This window comes from Stigmatopora argus, chromosome 20, assembly GCF_051989625.1.
Source record: "Stigmatopora argus isolate UIUO_Sarg chromosome 20, RoL_Sarg_1.0, whole genome shotgun sequence".
Taxonomy (NCBI): Eukaryota; Metazoa; Chordata; class Actinopteri; order Syngnathiformes; family Syngnathidae; genus Stigmatopora; species Stigmatopora argus.
The window spans coordinates 1,312,533-1,333,179 of NC_135406.1; the positions used below are offsets into that span (position 1 = coordinate 1,312,533).

A 20,647-nucleotide genomic window follows, 5' to 3' on the forward strand; every position below is an offset into this window, starting at 1 on the left:
AATGTCGAGTCGACTGTCTCGACTAATTGCTCGAGGATATATTTATGGAAGCGCTTGCGTTTTGTTGTAGACAGAAGCCATTTTGCATTCTAACTATTGTTATTGCATATTTCCTGTGGGACGACGTGCTTTCCCCCTTTCCAGTATGTGCTGGTTTCGGTTCTGACCAAACCAGTACCTAAACAACAAATCCAACAAGGGTCTGCTGGACTGGTTTTGGTTTAGTACTAGTCTTGCTCAGAAACCAGTTTATGCTACGCGTTTTAGCAAGGTTATTACAATTCAGTATTACGCACAGATTATGGTATTTAATGCTCCTAAACATTCAATGTTCATATGAATATCCTACAACGTGGAACACATTAAGGTTTAGTTTCAGTCAGGGTTTTTGATCTGGTTTTAAAGTACTGCACGGCCCTTCTATTGTTTGTATTTGACCTTTATGTAAAAGCTAAGTGTATGAAATATGTTATGTATGACACGTTTCCTTCAAGTTCAGCTGTAACAACGGGAGCTGGCCCACTTCTTCTCATTTTCTGCCTGAATAAAGAAACTTGGAACCACAATCACTTGTTTGCTGTGTTCTTTTGGGGATGGTATAAAAACGAAGCCAGTTATACACTCAAAAATTGGCTAAAATTTGCTTTTATTGTAGCTGGGGCCAGCGGGTCGCATCAGGTCCAAGACAACACCCGAGAGTTGCCCAGAACCAGTACCCACACCAGGATGAAGACCAAGGCCTTCCAGATTCAAGTCAATCAAAATCAATGAAAGAGTGGTTGTATTTAAGGTTTCAGAGGAAATTGCAGGTATCATATAGTATTTAGTGTAAGAGCAGCTCCGAAAAAATCTGTCGAGCCACTCGCAAAGCAAAACATTTGGAAGTCAAGATTTATATCTAATTTTCTAAATCATCTATTTCCATTTACTTCCATCATAATGCCCGTTCTATCCTTTTTCATTGAAATAAAATATCCACCACTAAACCTTGATTATTTGACAAACAGCGCCCTCACGTGGCAGTTTTTCAAATCACCACGGCTTGCGCAATCCCCGTGACGTAACCGGACCTAGGCGGTGCTTAGTGCCCCAACGTGCGCCCTCTGCTGTTCCATTAAGGTCGCTGCACGACGACGGATATTGCAAGTAAAATGCTCTTTCAGTCCGTCCCAAAGCAAAGGTGCGTTCAAGTACTTTGACGTTTCCGTCACTGCCAGCGGAACGCCGCGACTCCAACGTCTGCGTCAAACGGTACGTCACACGTCGACGCCGTGTGCGCACGACGCCACCGACGCCGATTTCGAGTGCGTCATCGTGTCGGGCTATGCGAGTGGCAAGCTTTTAATTTGGCGTAGCGTGACTTCATTTTGTAACTGCACCGTGTTGTTTACGTTTTCCAACCCAAATAGCCGTAAGTCGTCATAACTCTTGCGGAAAGTGCGCATGCGCACAACGAAGGGGGCGCTCTTGTCCCAGGATGAGCGTTTTGACAAACGGGCAATGGGAGTTAACCTGGTAGACGTCCAATCCGTTTGAATTCAGGGGGCTGATTATGTTGCCCCCCCCCCATCCCACTTCAAATGGTTTGACGTCCATCGCCGCCAATGGTAGTCAACTGGTGAATATTAGAGTGGGAAGGTCATGTGGTTTTTGAATTTCAATGCAATAAGTGGTAACACGCCCAATATAAAACAAAGAGCAATGCATTTTAAAGCAGCTCTGGTCAATAAATTAATGACAACACTTCATTGAGCATGTGATTAAAATGAAATATGAATTGACTGATAACTCCCAGTTCAAATGGGAAGGCCATCTGCCCCATCAATGCCAGGCAAAATTGTTCATTCCACTATTGCACCGCCAAATTAACATGTGTTAAAGTGCTTTTAATGATATCTTCAAATCAATAAAGTATGCTAATCTCATAGAACACCAGATTGGATCACCTCCATTAAAAAAAAATGCTACTATAAACAGGAGAAATGTAAACAATGACATCACAAAACATCCCTCGGGATAGTTTTGTACAATACATTTTTATTTTTGCATTTATATTTGACATGGCAAATCAAGCACCCGTTTTGATCCCACGCTGGCGCTATTCTAGTGGAAGTTGTTGACGTGGCAGCAAACCCCCAAAAAGACTTGAAAAAGAGCACGCCGCCGCCAAACAGGAAGGACACGCAAGCGCTTCCTCCCGGAGCGAAACCGGCGGCGTGCTTCTCCGAGAATTTGGCGCTCCCCCCTTTGGAAAATGGCGATCCCCCTACCTCGTCATCTCTCGGCCCCCCGTGCCCGTGCCCCTTCCGGCCCTGCCCGTCCCGCCTCTCGCTTCCCCGCGCTGCCTGGAGATGAAAGTCTAATTAATTAGATTTAGGCAGTGGAAAGAAAAAAAATCAGCCCTCCGTGCGTCCGTCCGTCCGTCCGTCCCTCGCCAAAACCTCCTTCCTCCACTCCAGGCTGTGTCAAGCGCCCCCTCCCATTTTATTTTCCACCTCCTATCCTTCCCAGTCTCCTTTGGCAACAGGCGCGAGCTCGGCTCCGTCCCTTCCCCGTCTTCTGCGTGGCTTTTCCCCGTGCACGCGCGGGCAGCCGTTTCACTCCCCGGTTCAAAAACCCGCGCCGCTTCTTGACGTGTCCTGCTTTTCCGCAGGTCTGTCACGTCCGGCGTTGCCGAATCGTCCGTCCAGTGATGTCTTTAAAGGTAAGGACTTTTGGATTTCTCTGCCCCGTGGAAGCGTCGTCCGTTCATTTTGGGGTCGCGTGGCAAAACCGTGAAAAACCATGAGTTGATATTCGAAAGGCGGCAAAGTTTTGGGACCGCCCACTTGTGACGTGCGTCCGACTCGGCCGTAGAGCAGGTTAGTCATCTCCGCGCTCGGACACGATTGGTGATGCGGTCAAAAATAGCCTTGATGAAGTATATAGAAGCAACTTTAATTGGTGGTGGAACTTTACTGAATATTATGATCCGCTAAAATCCGTGTGCGGTCGATTGGTCGCCGGTCTTTTGGTCGCCGTCTTTTGGTGGCGGTCTTTTGGTGGCGGTCTTTTGGTGGCGGTCTTTTGGTGGCGGTCTTTTGGTGGCGGTCTTTTGGTCGCCCCGACCGCGACAACGGGCGACCAAAAGACCGGCGACAAAACAAGGTAAAACAACACGGTCTACGCATCAATAAAAGCCAACAATGGCCATGAGCAGTTTCACTGAGCCGACCTGTATAAGAGTTTGTATGTACATGCGCTGTCCCTTTAAGAAGCTATGTCAGTTCAGTCAGGGTCTTAACAAGTTCTCCAACAAAAAACAATCAAAGTCCGGGAAATTTGGAGCTTTTCTTTAGCCTAATATTTACTAGGGCATCAAGTATGACTAAATAGTCATTCGCAGTTTGTATTTAGGGAATTTGAGCAACCATTTAAATGGTAATTATCACTTACCTTCCGGGCGACCAAAAGATCGGCGACCAATCGACCGTGTATCGCTAAAATCTTGTTGAATCTACAGCCTGGCTACTTTTTTTTTAACGGTGCCCATCCTATGACGTAGAGTTGCAATATTACGACCTATGATGTAAAGTACGGTACATTGACCCGATATCCTGACTACTTTTTTCCAATTATATTATGACTCATCTCGCAATGTTACAATCCCAGACATCATAAATCTACATAACGCTACGTAATATTACATGGGCTGCACCCGTACGTATTACGTATAGTACGCAAAGTTCCGTGATATAACTTTATGACTTTAATCTCTAGCATTTTCTCCTGTTACTGCCTTGATTTTTGACCATTCACGGCTTGAATCTTGTATTGTTCCCATTGTAATTCAATTGTTTTTACGTCTTCGTAAGGCCTTCATACTTTGTCGTCATCATCCGAAAGAAAACTAACGGAAATACGTCACGGGTAATGCCCTCCCGTGTCCGTTTTGTTTTTTGAACGCCGCTTATCGACAGCCTGCGCCTCCGTCAGACGGCTAAAATTGGGCCAGATGTGTTTACACGCTGTGCTATTTTTATGTTATCTCTCTTCAGCCTTGATTTTTTTTCAACTCACTTCACTGGCCTTCACTCAGGAAAAAAAAGCTTTGCCCTTGCGAACGGCATCACGTGATGGCGTCACCTTTCCGTGCCGTTAACGATCACAGACGTCCAATCGCGTGGCTCCAGAAAACGCCATTGAAAAGTCTCCAATGACTTTTTTGCCGGTACACGTCCCAGCCATTTGCTCCCCCTTCAATAGGATTGGATCATACGTAGACCAAAGGACCAAAAAAAAATTAAAAACTGATGTCAATTGTTGTAATTCATACGAAGACCGAAGGACCCCCCCCAAAAAACTGATGTCAATTGTTTTAAATCATACGAAGACCGAAGGACCAAAAAAACTGATTTGGACATGCGATAGCAAGTTCAGTCCATTTAGTCTCAAATAGGGGTTCAGAGAGTTCAGAACACATACATACATATAAGGTAAACCGGGCGACAGTATTTTTAAACAATATGCGAGTATTTTCGGAAGTAGATTCGATTATCGCCATCTGCCGGAATCCAAGTCAAAGCAATTTAAGAGTCCTTCGCAGATCTTCATTGCAAACTCAGATCAACAGTCCTCGGCCCGGAACATGGAGACCTGTCCGGTCAATAGTCCTGAAAACAATTAAATGTCCTCGAAGCCAGCTGCCGTGTAGAGTGACCTCCAGCTTGCTCGGTCCCGAATTAAAATAAGGCTCCTATACCTATTAATGATTAATGCACATATAATAACATCCCAGAATAACCCCAACACTCCTGTAATGTCCACAAAGGGGACAAGACGAAGGACTGGGACAAGGGAGAACTCTTTCAACGAGTTTATCAACATTAGATGTCCAATCCATTTGCTGTGGCAAACCGTGTCACTAAGATTTGCACCTGATTGGCTATTCTAAGATGGAGATGTGATATAATATGCCATTTTAGATACCGAGAAGTGGTGGACGCCATGGGCGTGGCCGAGTGTGTGTGTGGGTGGGAGGGGGGCGCTTCTGAACGCGGAGACGATGGCCAGCACGGGTGGCCATTCGGCACACTCGAGCGTTTGTCTTTGTCGACGTCGAAACGTCCAAACGTCTGGCTTTCTTTTTGCCAGAAATGTCCTTCGTTATGGTCACGTGAAAATAGCGGGCGAGTGAAGGCGTTGGCGGATTGGCTGGCGATCTAGGTGGCCATCTAGGTGGGGGTTAAAAAAAAGTTTGTCCTCCAACTCCTGGGAGCCGCCAGAGAGGTCACAGGAACAACACCCAATCCCGGAGCGGTTCCCATGGCGACCGGTCTGGCGGCTCACAATGAGGTTGAGGGAGAGAGAAAGTGATGAAAGGGAAGCCAGAGGGAAAGGGCAGGAGGCGGGCGAGCGAGCGAGAGAGAGAGAGCGGCGGCGTCAGGATTCAGTTGGTGGTTTCGAACGAGGGGGGGGGGGCGTCAAACGGATAGTGGGAAGTAGCATTACGGCACCAGAACATTCTTGCAACCTTCTCGGATTTCACCTCGCGATATCCCCATCGACGATTGCCGTCAGTTGCTATCGGAAATGTTGAAAAGCTTTTCCGTTGACCCTCCCGGGCCCCGACGGATGGCCGACGCCGACGGCCCGATTCTCGCCCGTCTCCACATTTGAAATGGCGGCCCCACTATTGCGCCCTGTTAGGTTCGCCAAAAGTGAAAGACACCTTTCCAAAAGTGTGCATTCTTGAGTTCTTGTGCATAAACATGGTCCACCCACTCTGCTCACTTTGGCTAGCTCACCCAAAACTTTGGGAAAGTGCAAATCCGGGAGATGTTTAGGAATACGGGGATGCTAGTATTTATGTTTCCGCTAGCTTTGGCTCCACGCCTCCTCCATAGGGGTGTGTTTGAGGTTAGCCTTAGAAACAGGCTTAGCTACAGACCACGTGCGCTTAATGTTAGGGTTACGGACGGGCTTAGCCGTGGATGGACCACGTGCCCGTGACGCATTACCAGCGACGCCCCCGTTTCCAGTCGCGGCGAGGCTTCTCGCCGCCACTCGCTCACGTCCCTCCCTTTCTCTCCCCCTCCCTCCCTCCGGTCGGTCGGGTGGGCCCCGCCGACCTCGGGCCGGGGTCTTGACGGCTCGTCTCCGTTCCTGTTTGTTTTCAGCCATTTTGGGGACCGGCCGCGCTCGTGACAAACTGCTTAAATGGCGTCCTCTCGCCTCGCTCTGAATCGTCCCTCCCGCCCTCACTCACCCCATCGTCCCTCCCGCCCTCACTCACCCCATCGTCGGGCTTTGTGTATATAAAGTAGTGTGTGTGTGTGTGTGTGTGTGTGTGGAAGGATAAAGGGAACAGCACTTCCAAATAAAAAGAAAATTGGATTCAGCGGGGGGGTCGGTCGGTTGGTCAGGGGATTCACTTGGGGGGGGGGAATGGGAAAAATAGTCCGAGTGGTGGTGTGTCCAAGGTAAAACCTGGAGAGAGAGAGAGGGGGCAAGTTGGAGTGTGAGAATCACTCCTGCCCTCTGTCTTCGTACGCCGCCTGTGCACACTCGCTCTCTCTCTCGCTCGCTCTCTTTTGCTCTCTCGCCTTCCCTCCCTTCCTCTCTCAGGAAGAGAGAGAGAGAGAGAGAGAGGGAGAGAGGAGCGCGAGGGAGTGAACACATCGCAGCAGAGATGCAGCAGGAGCCTTTCCGAGGTACGTTGTCGTCAACGCTAGCCGAATAAGCGGAAGAGCGGCGCGGTCGGGTCGGCCCACCCCTGGCGCGCCTTTTCCGCGCTCCAGAGAGGCCATTTGTTTTTCGGGCTGCCACGCGTGTGTCGGGGCGTGAGCGCAGGCAGGCAGGCAGGCTGGCTGGCGGGCGGGCGGGCGGCGCGTTCCCGCGTGTTTGGGGACGGCCACGGGTGCGCGTGCGCGTGCGCGCCAGCGGCGAGGCCTCCGTCCGCCTCTCGGTCTCTGTCGCACTTCTTTTTCCCGGGGAGTCGGGCGGCCAAACTTTTTGCCGGGCGGCCGGGGAACGGCGGACGGACCCGCGGGCGGGGACGCGGGGACGTCCCGCCGGACTCTCCGTCGGGGTCACGTCTTCTTCCGCGGCTTGTTTTTCCGGCCCGCGTCGTCCATTTTAGCAGACGCTGGCTTTGTCGGGGAAGGGGGGGGGGGCTTATTGATGCACTCTTTTATTTCCAAAACAGTCAGGCATCAGCTGCCAAGCGCCTAGCATTGGGTGGTTTCCATGACCACCCGCCGCCCCCCCACCCCTCCTTAACGTATGGAAAGTATGAAGCACGTCACGCTAGGGATAGAGGTCGTGGGTAAGACGGAAGAAGGTTTTGTTTTGGTGCTTGTCAAACTTTTTAGGCCCTTGTCGCTTCTTTGCGAGCTAATTAAAAGCATTTCAGTTTTACCAGGTGCTTTGCAGTTTGTAAAAGTTTTGCTTATTCTCAAACCGAAACTGTTTTGAATACTGTCCTTTTAAAAAAAATCTACTTTAGACTCTAAAGTAGATTTTTTTTTATTTTGAGGCATTTAAACAGGGGGGAATGGTTCTGGTTCCTAATAACACTCTAAATTTTAAACAGGGGGGAATGGTTCTGGTTCCTAATAACACTCTAAATTTTAGAGTGTTATTAGGAACCAGAACCATTCCCCCCTGTTTAAATACCTCAAAATCGTAAGTGGGTGACCCAGAAATGACCCCAAGTCAATCAGAAGTGACCGGAATAAGAGAATGATTATGATTTAGTTGTTATTATGAGTTGTAAATGAAAATTAAAAAAGTGAATCCACGAAAGCAGGTAAAGCAGGAGGAAGGTTGTTGTGCGTTTGTGTAGAAATTTAAACGACCGTATTTTCTGGACTATGACTTGCATTTTTGAGCTTGGCTAATGGATATCTTTTCCTGGTAATTCTGTATTTTTTTTGGCCACAGCAACGTGTACTCCCAAAACTACGGCCGTTCTCTCCCTGGCCGTTTACTCTTGTTTCACGCAGAGGATCAAGAATATACGCGGCTTTGGGATATTTTTTTGGTCCAGTAAAACGTGGTCTGTATCAAAGCGCAGTAGGCCTTCCAATATCTGTGGGCAAAATCTCCGGCCTTTTCCCCGACCGGCAGACAGGCCGCCTTCGCCTTCGCACGCAGCTTGTTGTGCGTCACGGGGAGATGAAAAATAGCCCGGCGAGCGGGGGAAGGGGGCAGGGAGCGAACGTCGCACGCATTTTCAGGCGTCAAATGAGACGCTGACATTTTTAGCCCCCGGGCGCTCGCCGTCAGGGATTTCCCGATCGTGGGGGCGCTAAAAGCCAGGCCTTTCGGCGGGAGGTCTCCGTGCCACGCGCTGACGTCACGGCGGGCCACGGGCCGCAAACGCCTTTGGCTTTGGTGGGCCGCATCGGGGGAAAAAAGGCTACGAAGGAAGGAGCGGTCCGTTGCTCCGAAGAGTCTTTTGCTCGCCTTCCTCTTCCCTCTGCAAAAACAGGGCTGACCTAGTTTCTGCTTGTTCAGTGCTGCCTGTGGAATTTTACAGCGGCCTGCCTTCCTGACTGCCTCCCTCGCCGCTTCAAAACGCAGGCAGCAAAGCATGACTGAGGATTTTTGTCTCCTCGCGTCATTTGCGCTCTTACACAGGCAGGCAGGCAGGCAGGCCCCGCCTCCCGCCCGTCGCCGCCGGGGAAAATTGACCGTCTCCGGCGAGGAATAGCAAAGTCGTCGGCCGTGCGCGGCGCCCCTCGCGTGCGTCAGACGCGGTTTGGAGAAAAATGCAAATGAGTCCGCCGCCGCCGCCGCGCCGCTTCCGGTGGTGCGGGAACAACAGGAAGGAACGGAGGGCGAATACTCGACTGGTGACTGACTCTACTTCCATCGAGGGGTCTCAATGTCACTTTGCCCTCGTGCTAGCTCTAGCTGGAGAATTCGCAACGCTAGCGTTTTAGCCAGAAACCGACGTTTGCTTTTGCCGACCACACAAAATGAGGCGGTGGTCAGATTTTGGCCTCCGGTTTGATACCCACAAACGAATGGGCTGCCCTTGACGGCGCTAGACGTTTGTGAGTGGCGGCGTTTATCCATTCCAGTCATCACGCATCGGACCTCTGACGCCGCTAACGAGTTCGGGCGGTGGCGTAGATCCCGTGCGGGGCCGGGAAAGCTCTCCATTGGAAGCGCCTCCCTCCCAGGCCTCCCTCCCTCCCTCCCTTCGCGTCTTCCCTCACAACGAAATAGTTAAATTCCTGTCCTAACCCCTGCCAGGAATGTCCAACTAGGCTGAAGTGGAAAGAGAATGGGACTGTTTTCATTAGCGATAGGGCCATTCATCCGAATCGATACAGGACTTTGGATTAAAATGTGTCCAGAGTCGCATCGTCATCTCTGCAATACCTTTGTGAAAATTGGATAGCGCTTTGCCGCGGGTGCTGCTGCGATATTAGCTTGACGCTCAGCTCGACACGCTGGACGAGAAGGTACATCTTAAATGCCCTTTTATTTTTGTGTCTTTTTAGATTTCGGGTGCCGGTCATGGTGTCCGGGGTGAAGGTGTGGGACCCCTTTCACGCGGGCCTCATTCACCCTCGTCTGCGTGAGCCAGACCCAGCTTGGAAGTCGGCGCCCCCCCGCGCCGAGGGCCCCGCTTGCCGGCAGAGTCGGCGCCGGAGCCTGGCGTCTTGCTCCCCGGTGACTCCCTCCACGTCAGAGACCCTCCGGGCGCCTCGGGCCGCCGAAGAGGAGGGGGGGGGAGAGGCGGAGCTTCAGCCGGCGGAGATGAAGGGGAAAAGGCAGTGCGGACGAGGAGACGGCGGGACGGTGGAGGAGCGGCCGGAAAGGCCGGAACGGGCGGAACGGGCGGAATGTCTGGCCGACGGAGCTAAAAATGCCAAGATCACCTTGAGCTTCCCGGCGATTGCCGGGCCTCTCCCGACCTCGCTGACGTCGTCCGGCTATTGTCGAAGCGCCGCGTCATCCTCTTCCCCGCACAGACGCCGGCCCCCTTCCAAGAGCTCAGACGAGGGGTCTCTATGGAAACTGGACTCCACCATGGACGTAAAGCACAGACCTTTCAAGCCCCCGAGGCGTGACGCTTCTCCGTCCTCGTCGCCCTCCTCTTCCTCATCCCCCGCCACCGTTCACCCGCTCATCCGAAAGGAGATCAAGTCCCCGCCTCCCCTCAAGTGTTCCAAACTCTCCCCGGAGACGCCGCTTCTCAAGTCCACTCCCGCGCCTTACGCGGCTGAGGCGTGGGACAAGATGGCCAACGGCACGGCTTCCCCGGCGCAGACGGCGCAGATCCTCTTCGGCCTGGGCGCCTCGGCCTATCAGAGAGGAGGCGGCGACGCGGCGGAGAGGAAGGAGAGAACCGCGGGACGCCCGGGCGGCAAGCTGGGGAGTCCGCAGCCGCCGCCGCCCCCGCCACCGCCACCGCCGCTCCACCTCCCGCCCTCGTCCGAGGGGCCGACCGCACCCGTGGTGGCGCACTCCTCCCCCTACTCCCCCGCCGACAGCCTGAAGCCCGAACTGATCTGCGGGGTGTGCCACCGACTGTTCAGCTCGGCCTCCTCGCTCACTGTCCACATGCGGCTGCATCGCGGAAGCCGCGCCCTCGCCTGCCGCTCCTGCGGCAAAGTCTTCATCCACGGCAAAAGACTGCAATCGCACGAGGCGTCCTGCGGGGCGGCCGTCCCGGCTCCCCCCACGCCGGGCCCGCCTCTGGCCGTGCGGCCCAAGGAGGAGCCGCTGGAGGAGGGCGAGCTGAGGGCGGAGGAGGTGGAAAGGGAAGAAAGAGCCGGTATCCAAGGGGACGATGACGCGGCGGCCTCGGAGCTCCTGGCGGGCGACGAAAGCCATTTTGTGAAGGTGGTGGACGGCAACGTCATCTATTTCTGCTCGGTGTGCGAGCGCTCCTACATGACGCTGTCCAGCCTCAAGCGTCACTCCAACGTGCACTCGTGGCGACGGCGCTACCCGTGCCATTACTGCGACAAGGTCTTCGCCCTGGCCGAGTACCGCACCAAGCACGAAGTGTGGCACACGGGGGAGCGCCGTTACCAGTGCATTTTCTGCTGGGATGCCTTTGCCACCTACTACAATCTGAAAACTCACCAGAAGACCATCCACGGCATCAATCCCAGTCTCATCTCCAGTGAAAAGACCGCCAACGGAGGCTACAAGCAGAAGGCAAACGCCCTCAAGCTCTACCGCCTCCTTCCCATGCGCTCACAAAAGAGACCTTACAAGACTTACAGTGACAATTTGCATAATGGCTTGCTGATGTCACCCGCCGCCGAAGCTTCGTCCCTCTCCCTGCCCGGCCTGGGCTGCGCCCTGGGAGCCGGAGACCTGCACGGCTTCATCGGCGGGGCCCAACCTCAGGGCGTCAAGCCCGACCCCGACGGCTCGCCCGATGATAACGTCCCGCCGGTCCAAGTCGACGGCTCCGCCTTGCTGCGCTTCCCCCAGATGGACTCGCTGCCGCAGCCTCCGAAGCACGACCGAGACGCCCCGGAGCCCGAGCCGCTTGGCGCCGGCTCCAAAATGTCCGCCGGCGGTAAAACCAAAATCCACAGAGCTTCGCGATGCGCCGAATCCACCGGCACCCCTTCCGTGATCACGTACGGACACCCCAAACCCTCGGTCATCGTACACGGAACTACCGTGTCGTCGTCCGTCATCGTGCACAGCAACCAGGTCTCCCCCGGCGGCGAACGAGACAAACTCGCCGAAGGTGCACACAAGGGCGGCGCCAGGTCATTAAAGAGACAAAGAGGCGGAGCGGACGGCCACAGAAAGAGGCCCCGAGAGAGCTTGGATCCGGAGAGAGATGGGTCGTGTTTTAAGTCCAGAAAGTCCCACGGCAAGAACGACCCGGCCAAGGCCAAGCAGCCATTGCCGTTGGTGGGCTCCCCCGTTAAAGAGACGGGGCCGTTGTGCCAGATCACTGTACGCATCGGGGAGGAAGCCATCGTCAAGCGCAGCATCTCCGAGACGGACCTGAGGAGGGACAAGAGCCGCTCTCCCCCCAAAAGCAAAAAAGGCGAGAGCTCTTCCGTCAAGGGCGCCCATCATCACAAACACCACGTTCACCGGCGCTCCGGCCAGGAGCACACGGCTGGAGACGCCAAGGAGGAGGAGGCGGAGAGCACCGGCAACTCCTCCGACGAGCTGAGGGAGTACAACTTTCGGCAAAAGGTGCGCGAGCAGGAGAGCGACCAGGACGGGGAGGACAACCTGTGGAGACCTTACTACTCCTACAAGCCCAAGAAGAAGGCCCAGGCGCAGGTGCAGAGGTTTAAAAGCTGGCAGCGCAAGCTCAAGTTGAAGCGCGCTCTGCGGCTGAAGAGGAGAGCCGAGAAACTGAAAAAGCGTGGGACTAAAGAGAAGAAGAAGGAGGAGGCCGGAAAGCCACCGGAGGCAGAAAAGGAAGAGAAACCGGCAAATGTGCCTCGTGAAGAGCTCTCCGCCAACTCTCCGCCTTCCCCGAAACCCCCCGTGGCCGTCTCCGTGGCTTCTCCGGGACTCAAAAGGCGGGCTTGGACCAACGGCGACGCGGCAGAGTGCTCTACGTGCGGCTGCTGGTTCTCCAGCTCCAACAAGCGAGACCAACACGAGCTCGGCCATCTTCTGGAGTTTGTGTGCCTCTTCTGCCGGGCCACCTTCCCTTCCAGGGACAAGTTGGAAGACCACCAGAGGATGGAGCACCCCAAGCCCACCGACGCACCCTCCTCGGCCCCTCCCAAAGCGCCACCCGCCGAACAAAGCGATGCGCTCAAACCTGAGGGTGGCGACAAAAAGGAGGATCAAGTCAAATCGAGCCTGAGCAGGAGAGCATTGTCCCGGCACACCTGCCCGCGCTGTCACAAGGTATGCAAGACATCCTCCGCGCTCAACCGCCACCTCCGACGCCACGAGTTCAGCAGCTCTCCGGAAGGGGAAAAGGACGACGACCTGGCCCGGGCTGAAACGACGGCTGGGTGCCAGGACTCGGTCCCCGAAAAGGGCCAAGGGGTCTCGGTCATCAGTTACTCGAGTGCCGACCCCCCAAAAAGCGCGGCCCCCTCGTCGTCGCCGGGAGAACCCACAACGAGCACCGGGCAGGCGAAATCCGGCGAAGATCCCCAAACGCCGGAGCGCTCGTGCCCGGAGGCCGAGGGGAAGCCCAGCCCAAAGATCAGCCGTAGCCCGGTTAACCTCGCGCCGGGTAAAGCACAGCGCGCCCCGGCCCCGCTCCCCGCTCTCCAGAGCGTACTGGTCATGAACAAACCGGAATGCTTGGATTATCGCACCGCCGGAAAACGTAACATCGAGACGATGGTGAGCCCTTTGCACAGCGCGGCGGCCGCCAGCACCTCCGCTAATGCGCCGGCGACGCCGCAGACCAGAATGACCACTGCCGCGCCGCCCGTTTCCACGCCAACGGTCAACAGCTCCGATCGGGGAGTCGCGACTCGAGACGGGGTCATCATGGACAGGGAGCGGCGGGCTCGCGTTGCCATGTTTGCACACACCGGCTACAAGGACCAAAACCTGGTCCAAGATCTGAGAGTCAAGTCCTTGTCCCGCAGTCCATCTCCCATCGAAGCGCAAGACTTGACCATGTCCTCCATCCTAGCTCGAGAAAGGGAGATGGAGAGGCAACGAGTCCAAAAAAGAGAAGTTGAGAAACAGCGAGAGAGGGGGCGGGACAAAGACGGAGGAAAAGACATGGAGAAGGCCCAGCACGCAAGTGGAATCCAACACACGCCGGTGGGCCAAATTCCTCTGCTGGTCCCCAAAGAGGAGCCTCTGAGTCCCGTGCCGTCCCCCCAACACATCCCCGCTCCAACCACTACCAACGGGCCCCCGTCGCACAGACGCACTCCAAAGTCCCCCTGCCGCCCTGGGCACTTAGCTTCAGCCAAACACCAGGTCGGAGAATTGGAGCGGCTCCCGTTGCCCGTCGACCGCCCCTCCGCCCACGCGCTCCTTCTCCCGCGGGCACCCAAAGCGCCAGAGTCCGAGCGCCAGGACGCCTCCGGGGGTCCCCGACACGTGGACGCGGTGCCGGTATGCTACCCTGTCCAGGATTACTCCCTTCCCCTGGTGGCACCGGACACCTATCCGCAGGCTAAGAAGCAGGACGACAACCTCTTGGTGTCCACCTACCCCACCGGAGCGCTTCCCTTCGGGCCTTTGGGAAAGATGATGATCCCCAACGGCGGCGAGTTGGCCAAGCTGCCGTTCTACCCGGACCCCTACCAGCTCCTCTACGGCTCTCAGCTTCTGGCCTACCCTTACAACGTGGCCGCTCTTCCCATGGCCCTCAACATGATGGCGCCCGGCACGGACAAGGTGGAGCCGCTGCCCTTCCTGCCGGCCATCTTCAACTACACCGCCGGCGCGGGGCCCTACGTGGGCGCGGCGCCTCACCCGCTGGTGGCCAACCCCAGCTTCTACGGCGGCGGCAAGAAGCAACGAGATGGCGGCGGCCACAAACAGTAGGACGCCAAGAGGATTGTATTCCAAGAAGGATGGGACCATGGGGAAGGGGTGGGCACTGTTCCGGTGACGTCTCACCGCCCCCTTCCTTCCATCTTTGTTCTCAGCTGTTTTGTCGTCGTAGTTTGTCGTAGCACTAGAACTTACTATCTCGAATATACGAATAAGAACCGCCGCGTACGGGGTGTCTTTCTCCGTAGCGACTCCGAGCCCGTTGATGATACTACTCGGAATTTCAGCGTGAAAAGCTGCCCGACGTCCAGTTTTTCAACCTTTCGGCGCTACTAGCTTGTCTTTAACAACAGATTTTGGAGACAAAAATTCTGGCTAAATGACAATTGGTTTTGGGCCAGGGACAAATGTCCCCTTTTCGGTCGCTGCTGAAATTCCGCCGCAGAGTTGGGCAAACTCTTTTGCGGGTAGCGTCATTGGACGGCGCCGAGGCGAGTCTCCCGAGTCGTCCCGCGGCAGAGAGTTTGTCCGTAACCCGCATGCTGCGGCTGACGTACCGCCACGGGGTCCACGCACCGGCGGCTCAGGCCCACGCGCAGCATTCCCCCTTTAGTCGGCGTGGCGTCACGAGAAAGCGTCGTCCGGAAGTGTACGACAACCGGACACGCGACCTGACTCGGTGGCCAGACGGCGCAACGCCATAGGATGTGTATAGCGTAGTTTATACCTTATGTGCACAAAAGAAAATAGTCAAGTAGTGGTCACTTGTAGCTGCTTTGGATATGTAGCTGGTCACTGGGTTGAAAAATGCGGGCCGCTAACGCTAACTATTGCACTTCCCTTCATCTCATTTCCTTTAAACGAGAGGAAATAAAGACAGCCCCTCCCCCCTACTCTTCTTGGAGAAGAAGTATTAAAAAAATGATCTCATGGATTCAGGGTATTGAGTTATTATTCAAAAGAAGCAAAGATCTGAGTTCCAAAGCGATGCTTGGGCACCCCCGTATCGTGGTCTTATGGTGATGTCCCACGGTTAATCCCCGCCTCTTTTTGCAGGGCTCGCCAGAAGGGGTAAGGGGAGGGTCAAATCGCAAAATATGAATGTAAATTTTGGTCACACGGTCAATGAAGTACAGATGGATGACTTGAATTCATTAGCTGCCATTGAGGGTGATGGAGGAACCCGAAGTGGCTTGGAAATTTTTGCTCTTTTACGATCCCCGACCAGGCAGCAACTTGAGTCAGATGGGGAAACAAATCAAGCAACTTCCTATTGTATGGAAAGGCCATATTTAATTGTAACGCCATTGACGGTGGCTATCAAAGACACCCAAACGCCATCATCCAATCCCAGCTTCCCAGATGACATCCGTTGCTAACAATGGCGGCGAATGCGTTCGAGGGGATATCGAGAAGACGGAACTTTCCGTAAGACACGCTTTCCGTTTTGTTGTAGTTTTCTTTTTTTTGTTTGTTGACACGAATAACCAATTACAGATGAGTATAAGAGTCTGGTATGCATATATACAGTAGTCCTAGCAACACATCAGTAAACTTGGGTTCCGCATCCACCAAAGCATGAGCCCCACTGGCTTCCCTAACCGATTCTACGCTGGGCAAATCTTTCCCCCCCGCGCGCGCACAGCTCCCCGATTCTCTGTCCTCTCAGCGTTCCTATTTTTTTTCCTTTTTCCATCGTCACCTTAAAGGGGCCGAATCGGCCCCCCGTCTCGCGTTTCCGGGTGTCGCCGCAGAAACCAAAAGTCACAAAATTGGCACATCCATCGGCGCTGGCAAAAACGGGCCACCTGTTGTTTTGGTTTTTTTTTTAGCACTGGCGTGTTTGAAAAACAAAATAAAATAAAATTTAAAAAAAAACAATAACAAGGCAAAATTCCAACCCATTCCTGTAGATGCGTTTTTGTTTTTGGACCATGATTTCTTATGTCACATGACCAAAAGCATGCAAATTGAGTCGTTGTCGTAGTGACTGGACTGAGATCTGTCTACTGTACCTTTTTTTGTTGAAATGAATGTGCCTCTGCTTTGATATGTAAACAATTCTCTCTAGCTACCATGTGGATCTGCCAGATTTACCGTGTTAAGGTGCCTTGTTACGGCATAAGAAATTAGATTTGTAATGAACGTTTTTTTTTGGTTCTTTTTGGCTTAGTTATCATTTGGAGATTGATCTCCAAACGATAAAGCCGTTCATAGACGTAGCGGTGTGGCGGAACCGTTTTGGGGGGGAATTGTGTATCTTGTGTAGGATCAAACTGTGCCATAGAGAGCCCTCCAAATATGTTGGTTATTTTTTTGAAAGAAAAAAAAAAAGATGTTTTTATGTTGCCTGAGGACTTTGTCTTTAGATTTGATACAAAGGCTCGTAGCCTCAGCTCTCCCAAAGTCGCTAGTTTCCTTTACCCATATCTCTTCGCCCTCGCCCCCCCCCCCCCTTGTGTCTCTTTGCTGCGATCAAACAAAATAAAGTATTAACCTGATGACCCAATGAAACAAAGTTCAGTTTTTGGGGAACTCAACCACAGATTTAGAACAGAACCGTCCTTACAATTATTTTTTTATTGATTTATGATCTACATATACATTAAATGGGGGTGTATTAAATGGGGGGTATATTAAATGGGGGTATATTAAATGGGGGGTATATTAATAGGGGTAAATTAAATGGGGGGATATTAAATGGGGGGGATATTAAATGGGGGGTATATTAAATGGGGGTATATTAAATGGGGGGTATATTAAATGGGGGGTATATTAAATGGGGGGTATATTAAATGGGGGGTATATTAAATGGGGGGTATATTAAATGGGGGGTATATTAAATGGGGGTATATTAAATGGGGGTGTATTAAATGGGGGTGTATTAAATGGGGGTATATTAAATGGGGGTGTGTTAAATGGGGGTGTATTAAATGGGGGGGTGTATTAAATGGGGGTATATTAAATGGGGTACTATATTAAATGGAGGGTATATTAAATGGGGGTATATTAAATGAGGTTTATATTAAATGGGGGGTATATTAAATTAATATACCCCCCTTTAATATACCCCCCCCATTTAATATAAATTTAATTTAAATGGGGGTATATTAAATGGGGGTATATTAATAACAATAAATATTGGAGTATAAATCACATTTTAGAGGGTAATTTCATTTGATCATTTGATAGGGCACCAAAAACAAACAATCAACATTGGAGTATACGTATAGCCTAGCATGCTCTTCTGTGGGCATTTGAGTATAAATTGCAGGCCCACCAGAACTATTCAAAAAATAGCTCGATTCGATTTATCCTTCAGAGGAAAAGGTGACTATGCAAATATCATTTCTTCAAGTCTGAAGTAGTCATCCGTTTTTTGTGGGGGGTTTTAAACCCACGAATATAACGTACCCAGATGGAACGAGGGTTCTCCACCAGTTCGCCCTTTGGCACGATTCCCCGCATGTTGTCCCAGCTTGTTGATCCTGTGAGTCACAGCCTCCAAATCAATATGACGGCAGGCTGCCCTCTGGACCGGCACACAGTCCAGGACCAAACTTAAGAACGGAACCTCCGTGAAAGAGGCAGAACCGTGAAAGAGGCAGAACTGACACCATGATGGCGGGTAGAGCGCTGCTGCTAACTTTGAGCGTCGCAGCGCTGGCGTGGGGAATCCAAGCCAAGGTACCGTGAGTCCACTTATCATATCGTTTGTTTACAACTATACACTACGTGCATGTCTGGCCTACAGCGAGAAATATCAGGCAGCGGCGCCATAGATCTGGGCCAGCACCGAGACCCGTGGAGGCCGCTGATCCACCTTTCGGTCAACCTCACCAGGATAAGAGGGTGTGTGAAGGGCGAGGTCCTGGTTTCCCGGGTTACGAGGACCGGTCGTTCAATGACAACCTCTCCTTCCGACGTAGCATCAAGTCTACGTTTCAGCTAAGGACCTACGACCCGGAGGGGACCATCTTCTACGGGGATACCAAAAACGGCCGAGACTGGTTCGTCTTGGCCCTGAAAGACGGCGTCCCTTTCATGCAGATCAGCCGCAGCGCCGTCCTGGTCTTTGTGGTGGGCGGGCCCAAACTCAATGACGGGCGCTGGCACACAGTGAGTTATCGAAATTCAAAGTGAAACACCATCTCGTGCTCAAATTCAATGGACCGTAGCTAGCCGGGGCTAGTATCACGTGAACATAACATATCTGCCAAATGATGGCGCCGTAACGAATCACCGGCGACCGGGTACTTGTTTCTCACTGTTGGGTTTATTCTGGGATGTTACTATATGTTCATTAAGCATGTAATAGGTAATGAAGCTATAAATTAATTTGTGCTATATAAACCTATCACTCACCTCGTGGCCATCAAGCTGGAGGTGAGAAACCACGGCGATTCCGTGGTCCTCGACGTGGACGGCTCCCGGGCACTCCTCCTGGGTCTGCAGTCCCATTTCATAGAGGACGTGGTTTCGGGCTCTCTGCGATTGGCGATTGGCGGGATCCTTATTCCCAAAGAGAGGCTGTTTGTTCAGGTAGGACAAGTGGCAAACCGCCAACAGACACCCCTGGACTTGGGTTTCCCGGAATTGACTTCATGGCCTCGCAGATAGAACCGCAGCTGGACGCGTGCCTGCGCCATGGCAGCTGGCTGAACCTCAGCATCCCGTGGCAGATGGACGCAGACCAGCTCCGACCGTGCCGCCAGAACATCCGAGCCGGCAGCTTCTTTCCCGGCGGCGGAATGGCCGTCGTCAATGCTTCGGGTGGGACTGAGAAAACACCACATATCCTGTGGCGTAAACACAATTCGTTTTTGTCCTGTCAGCAGTTTTGCAGACGGATCATGATGGTGGCGTGAATATCAGAGTGATTGGAGATTTTGCCAAGATGGACGGAACCATTTTAAGCATCCGGACTCCCGGGCAGGCGATCACTTTTGCCTTGGTTGCCGACAATAACACCAAAGTATGCTCGTGTAGCACCCGAGTCACCAAAGTAAACGTGTATACGTGAAAAAAATGACTTTTTGGGATGTTCAGGAAGTGACGCTGTTCCTCGGTGCACATAAAGTGGGTCTGAAAGAGAGCTTCAAAAAGCTGGAGATGACCATCGGGACCGACCGCTTGGAACTTCGACACGGTGGTCATGAGTCCAAGGTCCCGTGGAATAATTCTGCACTTCTCAAGACATTGAGGGAAAGCCACGTGGCCATCGGCGGAATGCTCGGTGAGAATCTCATTTCGATCTCAGTGATTTGTCTTCGGACCACGGGACAAACGACATCAGGCCGATTGGTCAATTCTGCTAACTGTTAACGCTTCTCGGCTCCTCAGGGGAAGATGATGTGGGCTCCCGTTTCTTGAGAGGCTGCCTGGAGAAGGTCCAGATCCAGGGAAAGGACGTAGACTTAGATGGTGCTAGCAAACACGACTCCATCTCCTCTCACAGCTGCCCTCTGTGAACTACAACCATAGGATTAGGTTAGATTATTCAATTAATGAAGTCAATCAGGCTTCAATTTGTATGTGAAGGGACAACTGTTATTTTTGTCCATCAATCTAGGGTTTAGAATTAACCCTAAACCCTGATCCTAACCCTAATCCTACCCCTAACCCTAACCCTAACCCTAACCCTAACCCTAACCCTAACCCTAACCCTAACCCTAACCCTAACCCTAACCCTAACCCTAACCCTAACCCTAACCCTAACCCTAACCCTAACCCTAACCCTAACCCTAACCCTAACCCTAACCCTAACCCTAACCCTAACCCTAACCCTAACCCTAACCCTAACCCTAACCCTAACCCTAACCCTAACCCTAACCCTAACCCTAACCCTAACCCTAACCCTAACCCTAACCCTAACCCAAACCCTAACCCTAACCCTAACCCTAACCTAGCCACCCTCAAGGAAGAACAACGGTCAATTCTGAAAACGGTTTTTCCATTTAAAGCTACAAATTCACATGTTAGTAAATTCTATGTGACACCTTTGTCATTTTTGTCTCAATAAAGATTGCAAATATATCAAATTAAAGAAATGCATACGTTCGTAATTTTACACTACAGTGGGTTTCTCCTCCCTCTAGTGGATATCTGAAAAGTATGTTTTGGGTGACGTCACGCACTCTCCTTCGTCACCCTTTAAAATAATTGCCTATGTATTTTTTAAACAAAAATAAACAACTATTCGGTTTTTGTGTGTTCCCTTAAAATCTGGCTTCCA

The 20,647-nt window shown here is 52.5% G+C and overlaps 2 protein-coding genes and 1 long non-coding RNA gene across 4 annotated transcripts; all 3 read left to right on the forward strand.

Moving 5' to 3' along the window:
• Positions 1-1,096: 1,096 nt before the first annotated feature.
• On the forward strand, positions 1,097-9,816 carry LOC144066307 (uncharacterized). The gene is made up of 3 exons (XR_013297467.1): positions 1,097-1,251; positions 2,654-2,704; positions 9,495-9,816. It is a non-coding gene; the product is annotated as an uncharacterized LOC144066307 (long non-coding RNA).
• A 7-nt stretch (positions 9,817-9,823) lies between these two features.
• On the forward strand, positions 9,824-16,913 carry zbtb4 (zinc finger and BTB domain containing 4). Its single transcript, XM_077589660.1, has one exon. It carries the CDS (start codon positions 10,027-10,029, stop codon positions 14,461-14,463), a length of 4,437 nt encoding a protein of 1,478 aa, XP_077445786.1. The 5' UTR covers positions 9,824-10,026; the 3' UTR covers positions 14,464-16,913.
• A 1,034-nt stretch (positions 16,914-17,947) lies between these two features.
• shbg (sex hormone-binding globulin) lies at positions 17,948-20,617 on the forward strand. Of its 2 annotated transcripts, none has more exons than XM_077589723.1 (8): positions 17,948-18,099; positions 18,167-18,264; positions 18,342-18,531; positions 18,793-18,954; positions 19,029-19,185; positions 19,248-19,387; positions 19,462-19,648; positions 19,756-20,617. In XM_077589723.1, the coding sequence occupies exons 1-8, from the start codon at positions 18,031-18,033 to the stop codon at positions 19,881-19,883; spliced, it is 1,131 nt and encodes a 376-aa protein (XP_077445849.1). In that variant the 5' UTR covers positions 17,948-18,030; the 3' UTR covers positions 19,884-20,617. The 2 variants fall into 2 exon arrangements, with proteins under 2 accessions (XP_077445849.1, XP_077445850.1); XM_077589724.1 differs by having other exon boundaries at positions 19,251-19,387.
• Positions 20,618-20,647: the final 30 nt, after the last annotated feature.